Here is a 22,365-nt window from a genome sequence, read left to right as displayed (position 1 = left end):
GGTTAATAAATATAATATAGGGGTCGGCGATGTTAGGGGCAGCAGATTAGGGGTACCTAAGGATAACGTAAGTAGCGGCGCTTTGCGGTCGGCAGATTAGGGGTTAATTATTGTAGGTAGCTGGCGGCGACGTTGTTGGGGGCAGGTTAGGGGTTAATAAATATAATATAGGGGTCGGCGGTGTTAGGGGCAGCAGATTAGGGGTACATAAGTATAACGTAGGTGGCGGTCAGCAGATTAGGGGTTAAAAAAATGTAATCGAGTGGCGGCGATGTGGGGGGACCTCGGTTTAGGGGTACATAGGTAGTTTATGGGTGTTAGTGTACTTTAGAGCACAGTAGTTAAGAGCTTTATAAACCGGCGTTAGCCCAGAAAGCTCTTAACTACTGACTTTTTTCTGCGGCTGGAGTTTTGTCGTTAGATTTCTAACGCTCACTTCAGACACGACTCTAAATACCGGAGTTAGAAAGATCCCATTGAAAAGATAGGATACGCAATTGACGTAAGGGGATCTGCGGTATGGAAAAGTCGTGGCTGAAAAGTGAGCGTTAGACCCTTTCCTGACTGACTCCAAATACCGGCAGTAGTCTAAAACCAGCGTTAGGAGCCTCTAACGCTGGTTTTCACGGCTACCGCCAAACTCTAAATCTAGGCCTTAGTGAGCAAAATGGAAATCGGACAACCTTTAGTTTTTTTTTTTTTTTTGTCTAATGCCAGACTAACAAGTGGCTATAAAACCAAACTACTACCTACATATGTGGTGGGAATGCCTGGAGATAGCTGCTATTTGGAATAGGTTGTCAGTCTACCTAAGCAGAGTTCTAAATGAGACCTTAACTTGAACGGCCCAATAACATTTATTACATAAAATAATCCAGAAGTTTAACACTCATATTAACCAGTTTATTAAATTAACATGCACTGCTAAAATAATTTTTAAAGCAAGACACTGGAAGGAGAGAGCTCCAACGTGGGAGAAAATAGTGGGTAAACTAACAGTCATTTATAAGATGTCAGAACAGGCGGCATGGCTCCAAAATACAACACCAAACTTTCCAAAAATATGGTTTTATTTTATATGATAACAAATAACTCTACAGGTAACATAGTTACGGTCCTTTAGAAGATTACGCTTAGACTTAAGACTTGTGTGACCGTAGGTATCAGAGTCAGTATACTTTTTGGAGATCAAAATATATCTTAGAAGTAGATTCTTTATTTAATAAAAGTACACCGGAGGCCATCCTATGCGAAAGACCAGTGACCTGTCGTGGCAACATCTTCTCTCTTCTTTTTTCTTCTCTCTTTTTCTCTTCTCCTTCTACCACTTTACTTAGGTTTGTGTCAACATGCATTATGTTATATGCATTTTTGACAAATATGTTCTCAGTTGGAAATATGAGAAAGTTATAGTTTTGTTTTTGTGATTTGTTCTAAATGGGTTGTACTATTATAGACAACATACAGGTAAAATCCTAACTTTCCACTGAAAAAGTCATTGTAATGTGTTCAAAATATCTTATATGTTTTGCTAACTCTTTTCTTCTTTTGTAACTTGACACATTTAAAATTCAAAAAAAATAATTTCATTAAAAATACAAACATCAAAAATTTGAACTCAGCCTCTGTTTGCATTCAAATACTTCTGCTTACAATGCTGACTCTATAATATTTGAGTTGTATTTTCCATCATACAACGGTGCTGAAATAAAGCAAATCTTAACATTAACCATTGTTTAGAATCAATTAAACACTGCTGCATCCAATCCAGAGCCAATATAGGAGTAATTCAAGGACTCTCTGTGCTTTGAAACATTACAAGATACAAGATTTGTTTTCAAAATAATACATGTTTTTAAAACCCCATAAAGATTTTAAATTATGTAGATTTTTTTTTTTTAAATGTTTATGGTGCATAGTTCTAATAAATGGCATATAACAAGCAGACCTTCTATCATGAGATGTATTTTGTTACTTTCCATGAGACATAAATGTTAAAAAAAAAACATAATATAAAAATGACTTTTAATGTTAAGTACAAAACAACCACTTCCTCATTTAGAGCCAAAGTCTAATAAATCATCTTCATAACAATATGATGAGACATCAGTGTAGGGACTAGTTACAGGCATAGAGCTTGTAGTAAGGAAGACAAGGAAGGGGTGGTCAGGAAGCTATGGGATCATTTATCTGAGTAGGAGGAGAGCACACAGAAAACAGCCTTATCTTATGACACTGACGCTTTTGGTGTTGAGCAGGTAAGAAAAAAATGAATAACCAGTTAGTACTTCCCAGGGTGTTGTGATAAATAATAATAGCAAAATGAAAAGTTGTTTGTAAAATAAGTGATAATCTTCCATTCTCTCTGTATATTGTAAATAGTATATTAATTTAAATGTATACTACCCCCTCCTTTAGACACACACACACACATATATATATATATATATATATATATATATATATATATATATATATATATATAATATATATATAACTAGTTCTTTATATTTTAATTTTTTATCATTGTAGAACATCAATAGGTTTTATAACAATTAAAAAAAATATTCACAAAAGTATATCAGGGGTGGCACTTATCAAAACAGGTTGGGAACCATGTGTTAAAATATTATAATTTATTTTTTAAGTACTGTGCGAATTCTGTAGTGCTGTTATATGAGTATGCAGTGTGTACTAGCACAAGGCAAAAAAGAAATCCAAATACATAAAAACAGAACAAACAAAAGAAATACAAGAGAAGGAGGGCAGGTAGAGCTATGTACGAATCTGGAATCTAGAATTATTATTCTACAGAATATTCTGCAGCACTATACAGAGGTACAATTAATAGACAAGACAGGAGGAATGCAGATAGAGACGGAAAGAATCAAGAGCACAAAGAGTAGATCAGTGTATAAGTGGTATAAAGTGTTTATAAAATATGTACCTTCTATGATTAATAATATCCCATCATATTTTGATATTACATAGGAAGGGCATATTATTCTCTAATAAGTCCCTAATGTGCTATAAAAAGTGAGGAATTCATTTTATTGTTTAGCATCCCTGATAGTTCTAGCAGTTTATTAAAGAATAAAAAAGGCTTAGAAATACAATTAAAGTTTATTATAGATTATTATAGGTTATTAAAGCCAATATTTCTGCTATTAGCATCTTTTATTTTGCTATTGTTTAATTCATATACCTCTGCCAGTATATTCTGCTTTCAATATTTTGTAATTATTCAATACTGATAATCATATTATAGTACATAATATACATATCATTTTATTATTTTGGACATTTAATATGTATCCAGATTTTTAAGGATAATGACCACTAAAACAATATTATTAGGGGAAAAAATGATATTTAAATCACTTTTAAATCCTTTGAAACAGATCATGTAATTTATTTATTTTTCTTGAATGGTTTCCCAGTTATATAGATGACTATTTTGTAAAGCTAGACATTACTTTATGCAGGAGTAATGTATAGGTGGGTATTTTAAAATGGACTTTAAACACTTTCAGTTTGTAATATAAAATGTTTAGAAATATACTTTTAATATTGGATTCATTATACATAAAAACCAAAAATAATAAAATAAGTGAAAAAAAATCTATGTAAATAATGTTCATTCAAAATATGGAAGTGCTTACTACTAACATCCGTATGTACCCAGAATGGAATGAGTTAGAATGTAAAAATTTTTTTTTTAACCACGCAATGCATGGGGATTTCTTCATTCTGCTGCTGTACAATCATCATCTTAAAGGGATATGATAGTTAGATAGAGCACAGCATTTAAAAAAATAACTTTCCAATGTACTTCTATTATCTAATTAACTTCATTTTCTTGGTATCTTTTTTTTTTTTTAAATTCCTAGGTAAGCTCAGGAGCAGCAATGCATTAGTGGTTGCACATATATGCCTCTTGTTATTGGCTCACCCAATGTGGTTAGCTAGCTCCCAGTAGTGCATGCTGCCCCTTCAACAAAGAACATGAAGAGAATGGAGCACATTTAATAATAGACGTAAATAGGGATTTTTTTAATGTATTCTTTATCTGAATCATGAAATAAATATTTTGAGGTTCATACCCCTTTAAATTATACAACAATGTCCAATGACACAAGTAGATATTAGTTTAAAGAATTGTATTAAATAAAATTAAGTATGGGGGTAAGATTACAAGTATCAGTATATTTTATGGATTATAAAATTGACAATTTAACAACAGGAAACAGTTTGGCAGTTCAAAATGAATTTGCTTAAAGGGACAGGAAATCCTAAAACATTTCTTGCATTATATGGATAGAACATACAGTTTTCAACAACTTTCCAATTTACTTCCATTATCAAATTTGCTTTGTTCTCTTGTTATCATTTTGCTGAAGGAACAGCATTGCACCACTGGCAGCTAGCTGAGCCCATCCAGTTAGCCAATCACAAGATACAAATGTGTGCAGGCACCAATCAGCAGCCAGCTCCCACTAGTGTAGGATATGTGCATATTCTTTTTCAACAAGGGATACCAAGAGAACGAAGCACATTTGAAAATAGAAGTGAATTTAAAAGTGTCTTAAAATGACATGCTCTATCAGAATAATGCAAGTTTAATTTTGACTTTCCTATCCTTTTAACCTCTTCGCAACCGAGGATGTGCCAGGAACGTCCTACAAAAAAATACCCTTAACGGGTTTCAAGCGGCTGCAAGCGATCCTGATCACTTCCAGTCGGTTTCAAGGTATTGCCGTGATGCCTCGATATTGAAACATTACTGCAATACCTTTTTTGGCACACCAATGCAGTGCAGGCCACTCCGTAGCCAACTCTGCATTGGCCAGTGATGGTGCCGATCGTTGGTGGGTGGGAGCAGCTGCAGGGAAGCTAACTTTTGGCCAGCAGTGTCGGATCAGTCCCCGGTGCGTGCGCGCGCCCGCGATCTGCACTTATATGCATTGAAATCTTGTTGGGAGCGGGCAGTGGAAGCGGGTGTTGGGAGAAGGAGGGGGGAAAATATGTTTAACAAAAAGGAATCTGGGAGGGGGTGGGGGGTATTGAGGGGGGCATCTACACTACAGAAAAATAAATATTTATATAAGTAATAGGCACATTATTTTGAAAAGAAACTTTTTTTTTATACTCGCAGACTTTCTGCCAGTACTTAAGATGGCGGGGACAATTGTGGAGTGGGGGAGGGAAGAGAGCTGTTTGGGAGGGATCAGGGGGTGGGATGTGTCAGGTGGGAGGCTGATCTCTACACTAAAGCTAAAATTAACCCTGCAAGCTCCCTACAAGCTACCGAATTAACCCCGTCACTGCTGGGCAGTGTGGTGCGCAGGGGCATTTAGCGGCCTTCTAATTACCAAAAAGCAATGCTAAAGCCATATATGTCTACTATTTCTGAACAAAGGGGATCCCAGAGAAGCATTTACAACCATTTGTGTCATAATTGAACAAGCTGTTTGTAAATAATTTCAGTGAGAAACCTAAAGTTTGTGAAAAAGTTTGTAAAAAAGTGAACGATTTTTTTATTTGCTCGCATTTGGCGGTGAAATGGTGGCATGAAATATACCAAAATGGGCCATGATCAATACTTTGGGTGGTCTACTAAAAAAAATATACACATGTCAAGGGATATTCAGGGATTCCTGATAGATATCAGTGTTCCAATGTAACTATTGCTAATTTTGAAAAACAAATGGTTTGGAAATAGCAAAGTGCTACTTGTATTTATTGCCCTATAACTTTCAAAAAAAGCAAAGAACATGTAAACATTGGGTATTTCTAAACTCAGGACAAAATTTTGAAACTATTTAGCATGGGTATATTTTGGTGGTTGTAGATATGTAACAGATTTTGAGGGTCGAAGTTAGAAAAAGTGTGTTTTTTTTTTCATTTTTTCATCATATTTTATATTGTTTTATAGTAAATTATAAGCTATGATGAAAATAATGGTATCTTTATTATATAATATGTGTGGGTACAGTAAATGAGTAAGAGGAAAATTAAAGCTAAACACAAACACCGCAGAAATGTAAAAATAGCCCTGGTCTCAAACGGTCAGAAAATGAAAAAGTGGTCTGGTCACGAAGGGGTTAATTTCAAAGTTAACATGTCTTTATTTTCAAACTAGTGTTTTCCTTATTACAAATAGATCATTTTTGGGCAGAATATTGAAATAACTCACTATGAAGCCTGTCACCAAGATTATACTGAATTTAAAGAACACATTATCAGAGCTGAGCCTCGTATGAAATAGCTCTCCAAATATAAGTGAATCACTTTTACAGGAAACCATCTGGATGGGTGATATATTTTAACTCCACTAGAGAGATATTTGAATTGAGCGCAGTCAATTTTCTGTCACACTAAAAATCCTTAGATGGGAAAGATACAGGTTACGTTTTGAAATTTCTTCCTCTCCTAGGTTAAAATTTTAATTGTTTATAAACAATCTGCATTCCAAGACTCTCAAACAAAATTCATTATTCTGTAAAATATATCATGAAATAAAGCAAAGCAAAATAGAATATTCACCTTTACAGTTTTCTAAGTCACACACAGACAATAAGAATTACATTCTTAACGGCCTTGTTATGGAAAAACTAGCATGTCAGAATTTAATTCTAAACAATCAGTTAAAATCAGCTGAAGCAGCTATAGTTTTTGAGTTATACTGTATAAATATTGTACAAATATATGCTAACTAGTCCTAAAGCCCGGTTACACGGGCCGTGTATTTTTATTTTTTGTTATTTTTTTTTTTTTTCTCTCTCTCTCTCTCTCGTTTTCACCCCTGCGCGTGCGATCAGCTGTGCTGTTTCACTTGCCGGTCCTCGCGCTGCTGTTTTCACCTGCAGGGGTGCGCGTGCGATCCGCTGTCTAAGGCCAAGTGTTTGTCTGTACTGTGCATGACGGCTTCAGACAAACACTTGTCTTTTATAATATAGGATTAGCACAGCCTGTAGAAAGTTGTCCCCTATCAGTTTTCACCTGGTACACCATGATCATTAGCTAAACAGGTCATATTTGCTCCTTTATGGTAACATTGTGCAACCTGAACATAGTCCTTAAAGATTTTTTTTTTTTTTTGCAAGGGCATTTGCCAACTATTTTATGCTTCAGTAGGTGAGTAAACAAGGGTGTGCATTAACGTTACGTAAGCAAAAGCTGAATAACACAACTGACTACAAGACTGTGCAGGTACCTTTGGGTATAGTTTGTATAGTTTTAGCAGGGTCATGGTTGGTTTCTGAAATGTATAACATGAATTATGTTTTATGTTGTTATTTTTTTTCAGAATAACATTTCAAAATAAAGTACTTATAATTATGAAGTCAATGTGTAAGGGTTGGTCATTTTAAGGATCTTAATAGAATCTGAGTTTACAGTTCTAAATATGGCATTATTATACTGCAACTGCAAGAGACAAGCACACAACAAACAATCTTTAAAGTGGCAACTCACCCATATGCACACAGTCTTAAAGATACAGGCATATAACAAATATCAAACCATCTCTTTAAGGGTGAGAATCATTAGCCAATCCTTTAAGCCATTTAAGCCTGCGTGTGAATTAAATAAGATAGTACTTTAAGGTTGGGTGTATGCCATGAACCATGCCTTTAAGGTTTTGCTTAAAGGGACAGTATACACTCATTTTCATATAACTGCATGTAATAGACACTACTATGAGGAATAAGATGCACAGATACTGATATAAAAATCCAGTATAAAACTGTTTAAAAACTTACTTAGAAGCTCCCAGTTTAGCTCTGTTGAAAAGGTAGCTGGAAAGCCCACTGCAAGTGGGAAATAAGACACTCCCCCCTCCTCCTTCTTTTGCATAGGAAAAGACCCTTTACATAAACAGGAGCAAGCTGGAGAAGGTAGCTGACGGTATTCTCATAAAAATTTGGGGCTTGGTTAGGAGTCTGAAAATCAGAGCAATGTTATTTAAAAATAAGCAAAACTATATATTATTATTATTTTTTAATTTATGGGCTATATAAATGGATCATCTACAAAACATTTATGCAAAGAAAAAATGAGTGTATAATGTCCCTTTAAGTGCTGTGATCTGTCCTTTTAAGACTGTGTTTGTGTGTGGAATTAATTGTCCCTTTAAGGCTGTGTGTGTTGTATGCATTGCAAGTAATCTCTTTATAGGTGTTGTGAGGTGTGTCTGTACCTTATGTGAACTGTCCATTTAAGGCTGTGGGCATTGTGTGTGTGTTTGTGCATACTATGGTCTGTCTCGTTTGCATTTGCCTCTAAGGTTGTGTGTGTTGTTTCTGTGCATGTACTCACTGTGATCTGTGCCTTTAAGGCTGTGTTTGGGTGTGCATGTGTGAAGTGATCTGTATCTTTAAAGGCTGTATGCATTGTATTGTGCCTTTCATTTTAAGGAATTATGAGTGTAGGGTGAGCTGTCCTTTTATAGTTATGCATTTGTGCCTACTGTAATCTGTCCCTTTAAGGTTGTGGGTGCGCATCTGTTATGACCTGTCAATTCTAAAAGTTTTTTGTGTGGTGTCAGCTGATCTTTTAAGGCACTGTGTTGTATTTGTGTATGCCTGTGCCTTTAAGATTGAGTGCATTTTCTGTGAGTTGTCACTTAAAAGACTGTGTGTATGCCTTTCCTTTTAAAACTTGTGGGCTGAGCTATCCCTTTAAGGCTGTGCGTGCTGTGATCCTTCCCTTTAAGATTGTTGGGGTGCGTGCATTAAGGGAGTGTCCCTGCCCATTTAAAGGACAGTCTAGGCCAAAATAAACTTTCATGATTCAGAGCATGCAATTTTAAACAATTTTCCAATTTACTTTTATCACCAATTTTGCTTTGTTCTCTTGGTATTCTTAGTTGAAAGCTTAACCTAGGAGGTTCATATGCTAATTTCTTAGACATTGAAGCCCACCTCTTTCAGATTGCATTTTAACAGTTTTTCACCACTAGAGGGTGTTAGTTCACGTATTTCATATAGATAACACTGTGCTCATGCACGAGAAGTTATCTGGGAGCAGGCACTGATTGGCTAGACTGCAAGTCTGTCAAAAGAACTGAAAAAGGGGCAGTTTGCAGAGGCTTAGATACAAGATAATCACAGAGGTTAAAAGTATATTATTATAAATGTGTTAGTTATGCAAATCTGGGAAATGGGTAATAAAGGGATTATCTATCTTTTAAAACAATAAAAATTTTGGTGTAGACTGTCCCTTTAAGACTGTGCGCACTGCACAGTCACACCTATATAACTAAGACAGTGTGCATGTGGTGTGAAATTGTCCGTTTTAAAGGCTGTGTTGTTTGTGTTTACCTATTCCTTTAAGACTATGTTTGCATTGGGTGAGTTACATCTTTAAAGGGACATTATACACTCATGTTTTCTTTGCATAAATGTTTTGTAGATTATCTATTTATATAGCTCATAAAGTTTTTTTTAAAAAATAAATGTATAGTTTTGCTTATTTTTAAATAATATTGCTCTGATTTTCAGACTCCTAACCAAGCCCCAAAGTTTTATGTGAATACCGTCAGCTACTTTCTCCAGCTTGCTCCTGTTTGTGTAAAGGGTCTTTTCATATGCAAAAGAAGGGGGAGGGGGGAGTGTCTTATTTCCCACTTGCAGTGGGCTTTCCAGCTACCTTTTTAACAGGGCCAAACTGACAGCTTCTAAGTAAGTTTTTAAACAGTTTTATACTGGATTTTTATATCAGTATCTGTGCATCTTATTCTTTATAGTAGTGTCTTTTACATGCAGTTATATGAAAATTAGTGTATACTGTCCCTTTAAGACTGTGATGTGTGAGCCTTATTTTCTCAGCCCATAGAGCATTTTGTGCCTGTACAGTTAGTATTGTCAGGATCTAGTCAAATCTCGGTGTAAAACTTAGTTACAAAGGTGTAACAATGTATCATTGGGGGTGAGGGCTGAGAAAAGTTTATCTGAAAATCAGGGATTATGAACCCCAAAGTAGGGGTGACACTTACACTGCAATATTGTTGGTAGCCCCATACTAATGTTTGCAGTATAATCATGCTGCATGGGCTGAGAAAATAATTTAGAATACTTAAAAGGACATGAAACCCCACATTTTTCTTTCATGATTCAGATTTTAAACAACTTTCCAATTGACTTCTATTATTTAATTTGCCTCCTTCTCTTGTTATTATTTGCTGAAATGTTTATCTAGGAAAGCTCAGGAGCAGCAGAGAACCTAGGTTTTAGCTGTTGATTGGTTGCTGCATTTATTTATCAATTGTGATTGGCTCACCCATGTATTCAGTTATACCCCAGTAGTCGTGCATTGCTGCTCCTTCAGCAAATGATACCAAGAGAATGAAACAGATTAGATAATAGAAGTAAATTATAAAATTGTTTAAAATTGTATTCTTTATCTGAATCATGAAAGAAAATGTTTGGGTTTCGTGTACCTTTAACTCATATTTTATAATATCATTATATTTGATTTTAATAATCTCTCCATAATAATAGCAACTTTATTTTATTTGATTGTTGACAACAGTCCCTCCCTGTCTACTAAACATACACTTGCAACAACATTAACTCTGGTTTGGGAAAGTGAAAGCAGAGAAATGAACTAAGCTGCAGACTAGTTAAAGGAAGTGGATTAGGATATATTTCTATGGTAGAGGAGGAGTATCAACCCTAACAGTGGGTGGATATAGTGTGGGAAATGAGGGTGAACGTATTCTTGGAAAGGGAGGGATTTGTTGGATTCTGAAATGTTTTAGTTTACTGTTTTATAGGTCAACTCACCAGAAGAAATAAGGAGCTTGATGTAATATCTGAATAAAGCTATTGATATAAGAGTACAGGAATGGGAATGTGGACTAATTTCTGCTATGGGATTTGTACCATTTTCCTTTTATTTAACTGGGTCTGGCAGTCTGTGGGAGCATCAACTATAGAGCGTGAGTATTATTTGCTTTAGTTTACTACTTTTTCTATATATTTCTATAGTATATTCATTACAGCAGTAGGACACCCTTAAAATGTGTTTATACTGAATATGTTTTAAAGTGAAATAGCAAAGTTATTATTAATGTTCTTCATTTACTGATTTACATCTTTAGTAAAGACTGTATAACAATTCTTTCTTTTAAATTAGACTTTTGATATAGAAAATTTAAGACTGTGCTTTTTAATGTCACTCTGGGTGCAGTTCCTGTAACCTTTGGCCACCAAAACAGTTCTAATGATTTTGTTGAAGGGGTCAAGCTGAGCTAGCAGAAAACTGTTTAAATCACTAAATAAGGAGATTAGTTACTGTGCTTCAGAGGTTAATATCATTAGTATAATATATTTAAGTGTCCTATGTTTTTCCATGTTTAGCCACAGTGACGTGTATTTTTCAACAGAGGTTCAGTGGGCAAATTTAGACAAATTTAGGAGATGCTGCTTATGGAAATTGAAAATGTAGGCAATCTATTTGTAAACAACCCTCAAATAGTTTGACTATGTCACAGTGTTTGGCTTGCTCAGGGGCCAGTATCTGTCATTGTGGTGCAGTGATATACTTGTGTAGATGAGTATTGCAGTTATTAGATCTAGGTACTAAAAAACAATTCTCCTTCTTCCACAAATCATGCTATTGTTCCCTTTTTCTATTTATTTTTTTCTTTATTTCAGCAAATCCTTATTTAATTAATATATATATTAGTATTAGTTTATAATTATTATAAACATATTTTATACTTTACCGCAAGATTTTTGTATTAAGACATGTTTTTTTTTATTTCTGTGTGTGTGTGTGTGTGTGTATGTGTATATATATATATAAATATATATATGTGTGTATATCTATCTCTGTGTATATCTATCTCTCTCTATATATATATATATATATATCTATCTTGAGAGAGAGAGAGAGAGAGAGAGAGAGATAGAGAGAGAGAGAATACTCTGAGTATATTGGTATCTGCGTGTATATGTTCTCTTTCACACTGATTGTGCACTATTGTAGCACCTTCTTCTACTTGAATTAATGTTCAAAGAATCAACTTTTGCAGCAGTTCTCCTCGGACATGAGGGCATGGGTTTTTGACCGTAAACCTAAAACCCATGTGGAAGCTGCTAAGCTGGCAGATGAGTTCATGGTCAGTCGGGCAGTAATTCACAAAAAACTGACTCTTAAACATGTTGCTGTGCCAGCTAAAGTAATTACAAATACCGTTCCATGGGCACCCAAGCCAGCTGAAGTGGGTGCCCCCAAAGCTGCACAATTTAAGCACGAGCGGCGGTGTTACCATTGGGTCACATCCAACCAGATCGGGACACCTACAGGGTACAACGCCAGGGGCAAAGCACCCCAGCTGCGAGGCCGTTTGCCTGTGTGAGGCTGGCAAACACAGAGGAACCAAGTGCAACTGTGGCATCAACCCTGAGGGAGGTGGTGGCAGAGAGATCTGTACTTGGCCCTCGGCACCCTCAGCAGAGACAGAAGGGCATCAGGTTACACCAGTCAGGATGCAGCCCAACGATGTCCGGCAGAAGCATCTGTGAGCGGTGACTATTGGGGACCAACAGGCAGCCTGTTTGTTGGACTCTGGTGCCACTGTGACCCTGGTCCAACCTGATATGGTTAAGCCAGAGGATTTACTCCCAGGGCCTGGAATGCAAGTGACCATGATGGATGGAGGACCGCCGTCCCTCTAAATTGCCTGGGTCTTTTTGGATTGGGGAGCTGGAAGAGGCATGTGGGAGGTGGGTGTATTACCTGGATTGAATGCAGAGGTTCTACTTGGTAATGATCTGGGGCATGTGTATTTACCATGGAGCTTTGCCAAGATAGAGGCATTACTGCAATCTATAGCACACAGATTACCTTCAGAACACAAGCTAAATTCATATATAGAAAGGACAATACCTGCAAAGACCACAGCGACTCCTATTCAGCTCAATGTAAAAGCTTCAAACCTCGGAGAAGACAGACAGCCCAGCATGCGGACAATTCCAGAGCTCACGCAACCAAATACCAGCCATACACTACCGCAGTCGCGGACAATGTGTGACTTTGCATATCCAAAAGATATCACTTGTCAGTATTCTCCTCGAGCTGGACATTCCCTTCACAAGCTGGAGCAGCCAGATCAGAGAAGTAATGGCAATACTGGATCCCCCACAGCGGTAAGCTTCTATGGGACACAGACACCATCTTTACCTATATACGGAGGGGAGTCACTGATCCCTATGGACAGTGGGACTACACACTTAAACTCCACAACAACCAAGTTGGACTGGGACGCTTCACTTCACAATACGTTATCTATTGCCTTCAATCTTAGCGGTTCCCAACACAGGCAAAATCCAAAGTACCTAATCCAGCCTGAAACAGCTGCTCTGTACATTCGTCTGCCCAGACCTGCTGAACGCATTTTCTCTCCAGCTAGTTTACCCGACCCTAATGCGGCAATCACAGATTTTATCTACTCCCTCATGGCCCACCTATACAAAACTCCTCTTGGCACACAAATTAATAAAGGTCCGAAGAAAAGGAGAGGGTTAACAACCGAACACTGTTTCAGTCAATAATATTCCATACTTAATGTGCATATTAGACAGCTAGTTAAGTTATTTCAAATGTTTTATATGTTAAAAACACTGATGTTTTTGTTGTATATATATATATATTTTTTTTTTTTTAACACGGGTCCAGAAAACTGATTAAGCTTTTCACTGGCCTGCTTTATTGTTACCTTGACTTTCTACTGTAAGCCAAGTGAGGGGTTCAATATGTGTTTATTTTATTTAATTTTTTTCCATTTTTTTTTATCTCCTCCCCTTATAAGTCATCAGTGGTATATAAGTATACTCCACAATTTGGTTGAATGTCCACGGCCATCAGCCGGGGCCGTGGGAACGAGCTAATATTAGAATAGCACCATTCTTTATTCTGCCTATCAAAGTCTGAATATATTTTTACTGGACCCTCTTTATGTTATTTTGTCGCACCAATGTTACCATGTTATTTTATGGTTATAGTAAAGTCTTTACAGGACTATCTTTCAACTAGCTATATGATGAGTACTATAATTAGGAGCAACCAATATTAAGAACTATAATTTGATGCCTACCTTTATCATAACTATTGATAGTTTAAGGGCTTAGAAGCCTATCTTACAACACCCTCCTAGTGAGTTTTTGCTTCCCCCCTTCCATAGCTCTTTTGTTCTCTCTTTACATGCACTTCAGCCCCTTATCTCTTTAGAGTTACCCTTACCCTAACTATATAGTGGAAAAATACAAATAAGCTAATAGGACGTCCAGCTTTGGCCCCTTTTTTTTTTCCCTTTTTTCCTTCCCCCTTTCTCTCTTTACCTATAGCTTCTTACTCATATCATATGCAATTTACACTGAATAATGATAGATTTAAGAAACGTTTCCATCTAATATAGTCCCTTTACTTAGCCATATATAGGAATAAAATGAGGATATCCACCATGTATGCTTTGTATTTCACTTACAGGTTGCATTTGTAAAAAAAAATAATAATAATAATAATCTATACTGCATTGTTCCATGAGTAACCCTATTACAATCTTGTACCTTTATAATCACTTATTCCTGTATGTATAATTCATCCTAAAAAAAATAAATACATGTCCTATCTGAATCATGAAAGTTTATTTTGGACTAGACTGTCCCTTTAACACATCTAGTTAGCCAATCACAAGAGACACATGTGTACAGGCACCAATCAGCAGCCTGCTGCCACTAATGAGAATATGCACATATTCATTTTCAACAAGGAATACCAAGGGGAAAAAAGCACATTTGAAAATGGAAGTGAATTTAAGTGTCTTAAAATGACATGCATTATCTAATTCGTGCAAGTTTAATTTTGACTTTTCTATCCCTTTTAAAGGGGTAGGTAAGTCAAAATTAAATTTGCAAGATTCAGATAGAGAATGTAATTTTAAGACGCTTTTAAATTCACTTCTATTTTCAAATGTACTTTGTTCCCTTGTTGAAAAAAAAACACACACATACCCTACACTAGTGGGAGCTAGCTGCTGATTTGTGCCTGCACATATTTGTTTCCTGTGATTGGCTAACTAGATGTTTTCATGTTGCTGCCAGTAGTGTAATGTTGTTCCTTCGGTGAAGGATAACAAGAGAATTAAGCAAATTTGATCATTGAAGTAAATTGGAAAGTTGTTTAAAATTGTATGTCCTATCCAAATCATAAAAGAAAATGTTAGGGTTTCCTGTCACTTGAAGCTTAAATTAGCTAATATTAAAAATGTTCCTTTTTTATTGCACAAATTTATCAATAAATACATTTATATTAAATTATGAACTTACTTTTTACTTTGGATAGCAGAAATTGATATAATATTACAAATGTCTATATCAAAAGACCGAAGTACACAAGACAGAATGTTGCAATCCCGAATTTCAAAATGCAGAAAAAATAAAATCCCTAACTTGTAAAATACCGAAAACCAAAATCCAGAAATAATGAAACCCCGAAAGCAGCCCATATCTTCACTATCTTTTTCCCTCTGCCTGTAGGGTTCAAGGGGGCAGTCAGTCTAGTCCCAAGTTGCTATGAGAGTTATATACAGTTACATTTGGAGGGTGCCATTACTTTTATTTAACTTTATGGCTAGAATAGATATTTTTTTTTATACAGGCATATGGATAGATAGATAACAGATTTTTAAGAACATTTGTACACCTGCCATATTTGCTTGGAAAATAGCATGGCAAGTTTTCTTACATGTCTAACTTACTCACTGACTTAACAGCTATTTAAAAAAAAAAATGAATGTTCATTATAATTTTATCTACGTAATTTATCCGCTGCCTAAATTATCACAATTAAAAAATGTAAGTGCATAGAAACCCAAAACTAAAAACTTTAATTTTGTTTACTAACTGTAAAGAAGTCACATTAGTTTTTTAAGATTCACCCTACAAGCAAACTATGATATTTATAACAGGAAAAAAAAATTACAAAGTTACCCTTCTGGTCCATTGTTTTCAATCTCTACTCTAATATGCAATATTTTAAAAGTCATATGGAATTTTCAATGTGTTATAATATTACAGGAATTGGCATATCTATTAGGCTTAAAAGGACATGAAACCCATTTTTTTCTCTCTCATGATTAAGAAAGTTCATGCAATTTTAAACAATTTTCTAATTTACTTCTATTATACAATTTGGGTGCTTAAATTTATATCCTTTGCTGAAAAGCATATCTAGATAGGCTCAGTAGCTGTTGATTGGTGGCTGCACATAGATGCCTCATGTGATTGACTCACCCATGTGCATTGCTATTTCTTCAACAAAGGATATCTAAAGAATGACACAAATTAAATAATAGAAGTAAATTGGAATGTTGTTTAAAATTGTATTCTCTACCTGAATCATGATAGAAAATGTTTGAGTTTAATTGTTTATCAGTTATTCAGTAACCTCAGTGACACTGGGATAAATAATATAGCTAATTATTTTATTTATTTTTCACTCTATAAAATATTTTTTAAGCATATAAGCACTACTGATGAGAAATACTTATATACACTTGATTTAAAGGGACATTAAACACCAAATAAATGCTAGATAGAATGATGCATTCAAAGAAAAGATTAGCCTGAGAATAACATGTAGATGTATTTTTTAAAGTTTCATTAACTGTTTAAATTTTGACAAAATAATTGTAAAGTTTTAGTGTCTATAAAACAATGTGAGCTGCCATTTTGTAACTTAGGTTACCTTCCCTGCTTTGGCCAATTAGGGACAGTTATAAATAGGTCACTTTAGTGTGCAGCCAATGGCTGTGTGGAATATAACAGTGTTCTGCACTTCCATTTCTAACAGGAACTGAAAAGCTCACAATTTCAGAATGGAATTAGAAAAACAGGGGACAAAATAAATTTTTAACGTATATTGCAGAGGTTTTTTTTTTATTATTTATTCAGTTTATCATTTTATATTACATTTAATATTACAATCTCAAAGCGTTTAATGTCCCTTTTTAAGTTTGTAAAACAATCTCCCCTTGCTCAGAGATCTGAAATAAACCCACTTATGTTAGTAAAAATTAATATATTGATAAAATTAGGAATGCATGTGTACGAGTATGTTTGTTTGTTTTTCTTTTTATATGTACTATCAGTGCTCAAAATTTGCACTAGCCATTGGTGAGTGAAAATTTAATAGTGACGAGTGGAAGTTAGTGAGTAAATGTGGAATCAACATTCACTCACTGTCCGAAGTCTGGAGGTGTGTTATAAGTAGTAAGTTAGCACGTTGTATTTGCAGCACTGACAAACACAAATTTTGGACTACGTGCTAAAAATATTATCTAAAGGGATTTTATATATCCATGAAAGGGCATGGATATGTTATTCCTCTAGGGCTATAGAAACCCCATTAGTGCTTAGACTGTTACTGCTGAGATGGTAAATGGGAGCAGAGAAAAAGAGATTGGAGAGGAAAAGTGAAAGTGAATAAAAAGTTAGAGTTAAGAGAGGTCAAAGAACGAGATGATAAGGCATAAGACTGAAGGGAGAGGATAAAAAGAGAGTGTGGAGAGAGGATGGAGTGTAGAAATATTATTAAGAGAGAGAAGGGAGATATACAAATTTTTAAAAAAATCTCCAGATCTGCTTTGACCTTCCATGACTGTCAGCGCTCTCATCACTCTCTCAGTTCAACAACTTTGTTTTTCTACCCAGCTGTTGTAACCCCCAGGTCCCCTAGTTCAGGGCTCAACAAACCCAGGCGCCTGGGAGCCACTGGCTCCTAGAATTCTAGCCCTGGCTACTAACTTTTTGGGGTTATTCTCCATATATCTATATACAAATACCACTGTCTGGCTACTAATATTGTGACTGGCTCCTAAATATTCTTACTGGCTCCTAAATTTTAAACAGATTTGTCGAACCCTGCCTAGTTGATGTTGCTAAATGCTATGCACTTACTTTTGTTAACTTATTACTGTAGGTAGCATTATTTATTAAAAATGACTGCACAATAAGGTGTTCCACCATGGCTAAGCATATGTAAAGAGGGGGTGGGATCAGTAGTGGCGAGTAACATTTTGGAAAGGCTAGTATCTTAGGACTTAAAATATTGGGCCCTATATTATTATCTTAAAATATTTAATAAAACACTTGAAATAAAACAATATTTATAAAATAATGTCACTTACTGTACTATGCCTTTTTAAAAGTAGATTTTATTTAACTACCTATGACGTTATGAATAAGCCTCACAGAATAATAAGTACAATTATGTTATTTATGGTTGTTAGCTGGCAGCAGCAGTCTAAGTTTACCTAGATGTGGAAAAATAAAAATGGTTTCTTGCTCCCAAAGAGCAAATTAAAGGCCAGATTACGAGTGGAGCGCAAATGTTTGCACCTGAGCAATAAGGGGTTTATCGAGAGTGTTTGCGCTCATAAGGCTTATCACTCATATTACAAGTTGAAGTTAAACGCTATTGTGCTTGAGCACAATCATAATTTATGTTAGAATGATTACCGTGACTTCAGATTTCTAGTAAACTGTTTGGCAAAACTGAAACGTTGCACAAAACGCATCAAAAAGTACAATTACACTATTACACTATCTAATAAAAAATTATTAAAATATTGCACACAAAAGAAGGAATGAAAGATATGAGGTCTCCGGTGTTAGAAAAAAAAAAAAAGGCAGGCAAAGGGCTTTTACATAGAGATAAATACATATACATCTAAATATGTATATAATATATGTATGTGTGTGTGTGTACATACGTATTTATATGTGCATGTATGTATTTACAGACATATAAATACGTGTGTGTGTGTGTATATATGTATGTCTGTGTATATATATATATATATATATATATATATACACAAACATATTCTGCTATGTGAACAATATTGTAATCTGAAATATTCATATTTTCATGAGAATATGCAACAGGGTTAGCGCAAGAGCAAAAACAGTTTACTTTCAACTCATAATACGAGCGCAACCCGACTAGTGCAAAAAGTTATAGCAGAAGTGATAAATTGCACTCCACTAGTAAAATAGACCTAAATAAATCTATTCTAAAAATAATTTTAAGGAAGGGAAAATTGCAACAAACAATAAATTGTATATACAACAAAAGAGAAGTGCATCATTTCTTCATTTAAAATGTTGAAACCTTTAGTGATGCTTTATATGTCTGGTTTTAAAAAATATATATATTTTTCTTTCATGATTTGGACAGAGAAAAGAATGTTAAAAAAGTTTCCAATCTGTTATCAAATTTGCTTTGTTCTCTTTTTATTCTGCGTTGAAGAGATACCTAGATAGGTGGCGTGCACATGCCTGGAGCACTACATGACAGGAAATAGTGCTGCCATCTTGTGCTCCTGGTAATGTATAACATTGTTGCAGAACTACTGCCATATAGTTCTGCAGACACGTGCACACTCCTGAGCTTTTCAACAAAACGTATAAAGAAAATGAAGAAAATTTGATAGCAGAAGTAAAATGGACATTTGTTTAAAATATTATGCTCTATCTGAATCATGAAAGAACAATGTGGGGTTTTATGTCCCTTTAAAGTCAGCTCCTGAGCTGCAGTGCACTAATGGAACCTCGCTGAACACATTTGGTGAGCCAATGACAAAAGGCATGCGCATATAGCCACCAATCACCAGCTAGCTCCTAGTAGTAGATTGCTGCTCCTCAGCCTAATTGAAGGGACAGTAAAGTCAAAATTAAACTTTCATGATTCAGATAGAGCATGTCATTTTAATCAACTTTTCAGTTTTAGTTCTATTGTCTAATTTTATTTGTTCTCTTGGTATCCTGTGTTGAAAAACATACCTAGTAAGGCTCAGGAGCAGCAATGCATTGCTGGGAGCTAAATTGGGGCTGAACATATTTATGCTTTTCATTAAAGTATACCAAATGAATGAAGTAACTGATAATACTAAATTGAAAATTCTCTTCAAATTGCATGGTCTACCTACCTAACCCATGAAAGTTTAAAGGGACATGAAACCCAACGGTTTTCTTTCATGATTCAGGTAGAGAATACAATTTTAAACAACTTGTCAATGTGCTTCATTCTCTTTGCATCCTTTATTGAAGAAGCAGCAGTGCACTACTGGGAGCCAATTGAAAACACTGGCTGAGCCAATAACGAGCTTCTGATCCTACCTAAGTATACTTTATAACAAAAGATACCAAAAGATCAAAACAAATTAGATAATACAGGGAGTGCAGAATTATTAGGCAAGTTGTATTTTTGAGGATTAATTTTATTATTGAACAACAACCATGTTCTCAATGAACCCAAAAAACTCATTAATATCAAAGCTGAATAGTTTTGGAAGTAGTTTTTAGTTTGTTTTTAGTTATAGCTATTTTAGGGGGATATCTGTGTGTGCAGGTGACTATTACTGTGCATAATTATTAGGCAACTTAACAAAAAACAAATATATACCCATTTCAATTATTTATTTTTACCAGTGAAACCAATATAACATCTCAACATTCACAAATATACATTTCTGGCATTCAAAAACAAAACAAAAACAAATCAGTGACCAATATAGCCACCTTTCTTTGCAAGGACACTCAAAAGCCTGCCATCCATGGATTCTGTCAGTGTTTTGATCTGTTCACCATCAACATTGCGTGCAGCAGCAACCACAGCCTCCCAGACACTGTTCAGAGAGGTGTACTGTTTTCCCTCCTTGTAAATCTCACATTTGATGATGGACCACAGGTTCTCAATGGGGTTCAGATCAGGTGAACAAGGAGGCCATGTCATTAGATTTTCTTCTTTTATACCCTTTCTTGCCAGCCACGCTGTGGAGTACTTGGACGCGTGTGATGGAGCATTGTCCTGCATGAAAATCATGTTTTTCTTGAAGGATGCAGACTTCTTCCTGTACCACTGCTTGAAGAAGGTGTCTTCCAGAAACTGGCAGTAGGACTGGGAGTTGAGCTTGACTCCATCCTCAACCCGAAAAGGCCCCACAAGCTCATCTTTGATGATACCAGCCCAAACCAGTACTCCACCTCCACCTTGCTGGCGTCTGAGTCGGACTGGAGCTTTCTGCCCTTTACCAATCCAGCCACGGGCCCATCCATCTGGCCCATCAAGACTCACTCTCATTTCATCAGTCCATAAAACCTTAGAAAAATCAGTCTTGAGATATTTCTTGGCCCAGTCTTGACGTTTCAGCTTGTGTGTCTTGTTCAGTGGTGATCGTCTTTCAGCCTTTCTTACCTTGGCCATGTCTCTGAGTATTGCACACCTTGTGCTTTTGGGCACTCCAGTGATGTTGCAGCTCTGAAATATGGCCAAACTGGTGGCAAGTGGCACCTTGGCAGCTGCACGCTTGACTTTTCTCAGTTCATGGGCAGTTATTTTGCGCCTTGGTTTTTCCACACGCTTCTTGCGACCCTGTTGACTATTTTGAATGAAACGCTTGATTGTTCGATGATCACGCTTCAGAAGCTTTGCAATTTTAAGAGTGCTGCATCCCTCTGCAAGATATCTCACTATTTTTGACTTTTCTGAGCCTGTCAAGTCCTTCTTTTGACCCATTTTGCCAAAGGAAAGGAAGTTGCCTAATAATTATGCACACCTGATATAGGGTGTTGATGTCATTAGACCACACCCCTTCTCATTACAGAGATGCACATCACCTAATATGCTTAATTGGTAGTAGGCTTTCGAGCCTATACAGCTTGGAGTAAGACAACATGCATAAAGAGGATGATGTGGTCAAAATACTCATTTGCCTAATAATTCTGCACACAGTGTAGAAGTCAATTGGAAAGTCTTTCAAAATCGCATGCTCTATCTGAATCATGAAATAAGAAGAAAATGTTTCATGTCCCTTTTTAATCTTGACTTTTTTATGTACCTTTTTAATAAACCATGACTTTTCTGTTCAGCACTACAACATTTAAATACTCTTGGGAATATAAGTAACTTTTATTTAATGTGTTTAAAAAATCTATTGCATACCTGTCTTAAACAAAATATATACAATTTGGTGTAAACAGTTAAAAAGGTAAAATATGTACATTTCTGGATACAGCAAGACAAAGTAATACTAGAATAGGATAGTTTAAAAGTCATACATTCATTTAATTGGATTTAATGTAAAACATATTTGCAGGAGTCTGACTTTTTATATATATATATATATATATATATATATATATATATGTTTTGAATTTGCTTTGTTCTCATGGTGGTATTTGTTGAAGAGAATACAGAACATGTTCCTGAGGTTACCTACCTGCTTTTCAACAAAGGATACCAAGTGAATGAAGTAAATTTGATATTAGAAATACATTGGAATGTTTTTCAAAA

The 22,365-nt window shown here is 35.5% G+C and overlaps 1 protein-coding gene across 1 annotated transcript in view; it reads left to right on the top strand.

Annotated features, from left to right (window-relative positions):
- The first annotated feature begins 2,173 nt into the window (after positions 1–2,173).
- Positions 2,174–22,365, top strand: part of IL13RA1 (interleukin 13 receptor subunit alpha 1) — a 206,950-nt gene continuing 186,758 nt past the window's right edge. Inside the window, exons 1-2 of the mRNA XM_053699252.1 lie at positions 2,174–2,258; positions 10,778–10,942. Of these exons, the coding sequence (XP_053555227.1) occupies positions 10,849–10,942 (94 nt within the window). The 5' untranslated portion in view covers positions 2,174–2,258; positions 10,778–10,848. The remainder of the gene's footprint in view (positions 2,259–10,777; positions 10,943–22,365) is intronic.

Source organism: Bombina bombina, chromosome 1 (assembly GCF_027579735.1).
Source record: "Bombina bombina isolate aBomBom1 chromosome 1, aBomBom1.pri, whole genome shotgun sequence".
Taxonomy (NCBI): domain Eukaryota; kingdom Metazoa; phylum Chordata; class Amphibia; order Anura; family Bombinatoridae; genus Bombina; species Bombina bombina.
This window is presented reverse-complemented; position numbering and strand designations above follow the sequence as displayed.